This window comes from Pseudophryne corroboree, chromosome 3 (assembly GCF_028390025.1).
Source record: "Pseudophryne corroboree isolate aPseCor3 chromosome 3, aPseCor3.hap2, whole genome shotgun sequence".
In the NCBI taxonomy this organism is placed as follows: Eukaryota; Metazoa; Chordata; class Amphibia; order Anura; family Myobatrachidae; genus Pseudophryne; species Pseudophryne corroboree.
The window spans coordinates 41,747,566-41,754,503 of NC_086446.1; the positions used below are offsets into that span (position 1 = coordinate 41,747,566).

Sequence of the window (6,938 nt, forward strand, 5' to 3'; positions counted from 1 at the left end):
GTACAGCACGTTATACACTTTGCACCAGGTAGAGGACTTATACAAACTGCACCAGGTACAGCACGTTATACACATTTCTCCAGTTATTGCACGTTATACACATTGCGCCAGTTAGAGTGCGTTATACACACTGCGCCCGGTAGAGCGCGTTATACACAATGCGCCTGGTAAAGCACGTTATACACAATGCGCCCAGTAAAGCACGTTATACACAATGCGCCCGGTAGAGCATGTTATACACACTGCACCAGGTAAGAGCACTGAGGCACCCTGCACCAGGTAAGAGCACTGAGGCACCCTGCACCAGGTAAGAGCACTGAGGCACCCTGCACCAGGTAAGATCACTGAGACACACTGCACCAGGTAAGATCACTGAGACACACTGCACCAGGTAAGAGCACTGAGGCACACTGCACCAGGTAAGAGCACTGAGGCACCGTGCACACCAGGTAAGAGCACTGAGGCACCGTGCACACCAGGTAAGAGCACTGAGGCACCCTGCACCAGGTAAGAGCACTGAGGCACCCTGCACCAGGTAAGATCACTGAGACACACTGCACCAGGTAAGAGCACTGAGGCACACTGCACCAGGTAAGAGCACTGAGGCACACTGCAGTAATCACCGTCGTCCTCCCCCCCCCACCCCCCGGGCCGCAGCAGACACAGGGACACAGACAGGGAACGCACCACACGTGCAGGGATCGGCGTCCTCCGTGATCTAGTGGGTAAGGCTGGGCTTTGTGACTGGGGCTTCTCGCGGGAAGCCCCAGTCACAAAGCCCAGCCTTACCCACTAGATCATGGAGGACGCCGATCCCTGCACATTGCCAGCAGAAGCTGTGGCAACCCCCCCCAGTAAACCGTTCACCAGCCGCACTATTCACTCACCGACACCAAGTCACCCGGCCTCCGCAAGCAGCCAGGCGCCAAAGAGGAGGGGAAACTGGCTCCACCTCCTCTTTATATCATTCAGCCCGAGGCCAGCGTGTCAGTTGAAAGAAATCCCCCTTAGGGATTGGCTATTGAGGAGCGCGTCCCTGGGGACCCTCCCACTTTGTAAACTGGAGTCCCATGTCTTCAAAAACGGGTAAAAAACGTGCCATAGCGCGTTTTTGCGATCACTGCAGCCATACTGACATAGGGGCCACTGCACCCCACAAATAATTACATATATGTCTGGGTCTGAATGCCCAGTGTAAGGCCACATGATAATGGCTCCTACAGTATCTGAGAGCCAGCTTACCTGGAGACACCCCTAACTTCTCCAAAGGCACTCTGGAGTAAGCAATCCATCCTAATGCTGACCCACCCATGCCTCTCTAAATACAATGCACATAATGGCAAGCTGCTCAATCAGATTGTGATGTCACTGAGGTGCTAAAAGGGAGGGGTAATTCTGTGTAAGAAAAAACAATATGTGTTCCCTAATGCACACTGTATGTAATTATTTATGGGGTGGGTGTGGGGTGGACACTTTGGGAAGTAGGGGCGGCTAAACCAGAGAGCCAGAGGCTGCGCTACACACAGCCTTCCTATATCTCTGTGGAACTGGATGAAACCAACAGTCCATTGGCACTTCTGGAATATGCCAGAGGTGAAAGATGGGCAGTCCGGACCTGTCCAATACAATAAAGTGTTGCTACAACCCTGTTGTGTATCAGATCATAGTAATGCTTTACTCCTGTGTAATTTTTTATGTTTAGGTAGATACGCTTTGCGTGCAAAACGTTTCCCACACTCAGAGCATGGAAATGGTTTCTCACCTGTGTGACTTCTCTGATGTCTAGCAAGCTGTGATTTGAGTGGAAAACATTTCTCACACTCAGAGCATGGAAATGGTTTCTCACCTGTGTGACTTCTCTGATGTATAACAAGTTCTGATTTATACAGAAAACATTTCCCACACTCAGAACATGGAAATGGTCTCTCACCTGTGTGCCTTCTCTGATGTGCAACAAGATGTGATTTGCCTGAAAAACTTTTCTCACACTCAGAGCATGGAAATGGTTTCTCACCTGTGTGACTTCTCTGATGTATAACAAGTTCTGATTTACACAGAAAACTTTTCCCACACTCAGAGCATGGAAATGGTTTCTCACCTGTGTGACTTCTCTGATGTATAACAAGTTCTGATTTATACAGAAAACATTTCCCACACTCAGAACATGGAAATGGTCTCTCACCTGTGTACCTTCTCTGATGTGCAACAAGTTCTGATTTATACAGAAAACATTTCCCACACTCAGAGCATGGAAATGTATTCTCACCTGTGTGAATTCTCTGATGTCTAGCAAGCTGTGATTTGAGTGGAAAACATTTCTCACACTCAGAACATGAAAATGGTCTCTCACCTGTGTGAATTCTCTGATGTATAACAAGATCTGATTTACACAGAAAAGATTTCCCACACTCAGAACATGGAAATGGTCTCTCACCTGTGTGCCTTCTCTGATGTCTAGCAAGATGTGATTTGACTATAAAACATTTCCCACACTCAGAACATGGAAATGGTTTCTCACCTGTGTGACTTCTCTGATGTATAACAAGTTCTAATTTATACAGAAAACATTTCCCACACTCAGAACATGGAAATGGTCTCTCACCTGTGTGCCTTCTCTGATGTCTAGCAAGATGTGATTTGACTATAAAACATTTCCCACACTCAGAACATGGAAATGGTTTCTCACCTGTGTGACGTCTCTGATGTATAACAAGTTCTGATTTATACAGAAAACATTTCCCACACTCAGAGCATGTATTCTCACCTGTGTGACGTCTCTGATGTCTAGCAAGATGTGATTTGCGTGCAAAACTTTTCCCACACTCAGAGCATGGAAATGGTTTCTCACCTGTGTGACGTCTCTGATGTATAACAAGTTCTGATTTATACAGAAAACATTTCCCACACTCAGAGCATGGAAATGGTTTCTCACCTGTGTGACTTCTCTGATGTATAACAAGTTCTGATTTATACAGAAAACATTTCCCACACTCAGAACATGGAAATGGTCTCTCACCTGTGTACCTTTTCTGATGTGCAACAAGTTCTGATTTATACAGAAAACATTTCCCACACTCAGAGCATGGAAATGTATTCTCACCTGTGTGAATTCTCTGATGTCTAGCAAGCTGTGTTTTGAGTGGAAAACATTTCTCACACTCAGAACATGAAAATGGTCTCTCACCTGTGTGAATTCTCTGATGTATAACAAGATCTGATTTACACAGAAAACATTTCCCACACTCAGAACATGGAAATGGTCTCTCACCTGTGTGCCTTCTCTGATGTCTAGCAAGATGTGATTTGACTATAAAACATTTCCCACACTCAGAACATGGAAATGGTTTCTCACCTGTGTGACTTCTCTGATGTATAACAAGTTCTGATTTATACAGAAAACATTTCCCACACTCAGAGCATGGAAATGTATTCTCACCTGTGTGCCTTCTCTGATGTCTAGCAAGATGTGATTTGCGTGCAAAACTTTTCCCACACTCAGAGCATGGAAATGGTTTCTCACCTGTGTGACGTCTCTGATGTATAACAAGATCTGATTTATACAGAAAACATTTCCCACACTCAGAGCATGGAAATGGTTTCTCACCTGTGTGAATTCTCTGATGTCTAGCAAGCTGTGATTTGAGTGGAAAACATTTCTCACACTCAGAACATAGAAATGGTTTCTCACCTGTGTGACTTTTCTGATGTAGAACAAGCTCTGGTTTGTGTGCAAAACTTTTCCAACACTCAGAACATGGAAATGGTCTCTCACCTGTATGACTTCTCTGATGTATAACAAGTTGTAATTTGCGTGCAAAACTCTTCCCACACTCAGAGCATGGAAATATTTTATCACATGTATGAGCTGCATGATGTGTAACAAAATCTGAGGTATTACATGAACAGTCATCTGGATTAGAGGGATCAGATGAAGTATCAGGTACTGGATGTATAGTTAGAGAAATGGGGATGTCTCCTGGAGAATCCTGTGTGGTGTTATCTTCTATTTTACTTTCTGCAGACAAGATGAGATCTCCCTCCAAGGAATTCCTGCTTGTGCCTCCATCTGCTGGAAATAATATAACTATTATAATACACAGTTCTATATACAGTGCACACATATTACTCTGCTCTACAGAGAATAACTAGAAAATCACATTATTCCCTGCCCCGGTGGAGCTAACAATCTATATTCCATATGACACACTAGGGTTCATATATGTCAGAAGCCAATTAAACTACCAGTATGATTTTTGCAGAGTTGTAGGAAACACATACAAACTCCACACAGATAGAACCTTGGTTGGGAACTGAACTCATCACTAATGCTGCGAGACAACACTGCTCACCACTACACCACCGTGTCACTATTATGAATAATGTTTAGTTGCTAAATTTCAACTTATTAGCTATGACCACATTATTACAATTATAAATGAACTAACATCAAGTAAGACTCTCGGAGAACAGATAAAATATTGTCTTCTGCTCCCACAATCACAGATGTCATAGCCCCAGCCACAGGGACATGCAGATGTCACATCACCAATGATTATCTCTCCCCCACGTAATACAGACTTTGCTATGTAACGTACACAGGCCAGCATTACAGAACAGGAAGCCTCTTCAGCTAGTGACATTGCTAAACACAATATCTATCCAGACTGCTCCCACACATACATACAGAACACTTGTGGGCTGAACTACCAACATCTGCTTCCACACTACACAAAGTGCTCCAGGTGGATATGTATGTTGCAACAGCAGCTTCTATATGGTCCTCTGGTCATCCCCAGATAGAATAGTCCCACCAGACTTATGCTAGTAAATTAAGCCAATAAGTCAATCATTATAGTGATGACCTAATTACTGTTGTATGAGATACACCAGAGAGTGTGGGGAGGAGACTGGTCAAGTCTCTGGGCTGGTTACACACACAGTGACATGATGTGAGGGGGAGAGCAGGAGTATAATAGGGGCTGATGGCTCCTGATGTATGAGATATACCAGATAGTGTGGGGAGGAGACTGGTCAGATTTCTGGGCTGGTAACAGACAGTGACATGACGTGAGGTGGAGAGCAGGAGAACAATAGGGGATGATGGCTCCTGATGTATGAGATACACCAGAGAGTGTGGGGAGGATACTGGCCAGATCTCTGGGCAGGTAAGACAATGACATGATGTGAGGGAGAGAGCAGTATAATAGGGGCTGATGTTACCTGACTCCCACATTGAGCAGATACATTTCCCTCATTAGTCTGTACTGACAGAGGAGGGTGTAGGGGAAGAGACTTCTGTAGTGATGCAGCAAGGAGAATATGTGACTCTTTTCTGTAATAAAAATGATTACCTGTGGTGATATCTGTAGGCATTTCCTCTTCATTACACTTCTGATCTCTCCTCACATACGTCTCTTCTTCTCCCTCTATATCTTCTGCCTTCATACCAATCACATATGTCTCTTCTTCTCCCTCTATATCTTCTGCCTTCATATCAGTCATATACGTCTCTTCTTCTCCCTCTATATCCTCTGCCTTCATATCAATCATATACGTCTCTTTTCCCTCTATATCTTCTGCCTTCATATCAGTAACACACGTTTCTTCTCCCACTATATCTTCTGCCTTCATATCAGTCACATACGTCTCTTCTCCCTCTATATCTTCTGCCTTCATATCAGTCACATACGTCTCTTCTTCTCCCTCTGTATCTTCTGCCTTCATATCCGTCATATACGTCTCTTCTCCCTCTATATCTTCTGCCTTCATATCAGTCACATACGTCTCTTCTTCTCCCTCTATATCTTCTGCCTTTATATCAGTCACATACGTCTCTTCTCCCTCTGTATCTTCTGCCTTCATATCAGTCACATACGTCTCATCTTCTCCCTTCATATCCATCACATACGTCTCTTCTTTTCCCTCTGTATCTTCTGCCTTCATATCAGTCACATACGTCTCTTCTTCTCCCTCTGTATCTTCGGCCTTCATATCAGAAAGGTGCTCATCCTGAATAACAACAAAAATAAGATTTTACTCACCGGTAAATCTATTTCTCGCAGTCCTTAGTGGATGCTGGGGACTCCGTAAGGACCATGGGGAATAGACGGGCTCCGGAGGATACTGGGTACTCTAAGAAAGATTTAGTACTACTGGTGTGCACTGGCTCCTCCCTCTATGCCCCTCCTCCAGACCTCAGTTAAGGAAACTGTGCGCGGAAGAGCTGACATTACAAGGAAAGGATTTTGGAATCCAGGGTAAGACTCATACCAGCCACATCAATCACACCGTATAACTTGTGATAAACTTACCCAGTTAACAGTATGAACAAACAACAGAGCATCAACCAATGGATGCCAACATAACATAACCCTTCATTAAGCAATAACTATATACAAGTATTGCAGAAAGACCGCACTTGGGACGGGCGCCCAGCATCCACTACGGACTACGAGAAATAAATTTACCGGTGAGTAAAATCTTATTTTCTCTAACGTCCTAGTGGATGTTGGGTACTCCGTAAGGACCATGGGGATTATACCAAAGCTCCCAAACGGGAGGGAGAGTGCGGATGACTCTGCAGCACCGAATGGGTAAACACAAGGTCTTCCTCAGCCAGGGTATCAAACTTGTAGAATTTTGCAAATGTATTTGAACCCGACCAAGTAGCAGCTCGGTAAAGCTGTAATGCCGAGACCCCTCGGGCAGCCACCCAAGAAGAGCCCACCTTCCTTGTGGAATGGGCTTTCACTGATTTTGGATGCGGCAATCCAGCCGCAGAATGAGCCTGCTGAATCAGGTTACAGATCCAGCGAGCAATAGTTTGCTTTGAAGCAGGAGCACCCAGCTTGTTGGATGCATACAGGATAAACAGCGAGTCAGTCTTCCTGACCCCAGCCATTCTGGTTACATAAATCTTCAAAGCCCGGAAAACGTCA

At 44.7% G+C, this 6,938-nt stretch overlaps 1 protein-coding gene across 2 annotated transcripts; it reads right to left on the reverse strand.

The window, feature by feature from the left end:
* Positions 1-1,538: 1,538 nt before the first annotated feature.
* Positions 1,539-6,007, reverse strand: LOC135057470 (zinc finger protein 585A-like). 2 transcript variants are annotated; one of them, XM_063963357.1, is made up of 2 exons: positions 5,352-6,007; positions 1,539-4,066 (listed from the first exon to the last, which is right to left on the reverse strand). In XM_063963357.1, the coding sequence occupies exons 1-2, from the start codon at positions 5,989-5,991 to the stop codon at positions 1,662-1,664; spliced, it is 3,045 nt and encodes a 1,014-aa protein (XP_063819427.1). In that variant the 5' UTR covers positions 5,992-6,007; the 3' UTR covers positions 1,539-1,661. The 2 variants fall into 2 exon arrangements, with proteins under 2 accessions (XP_063819427.1, XP_063819426.1); XM_063963356.1 differs by having other exon boundaries at positions 1,539-4,069.
* Positions 6,008-6,938: the final 931 nt, after the last annotated feature.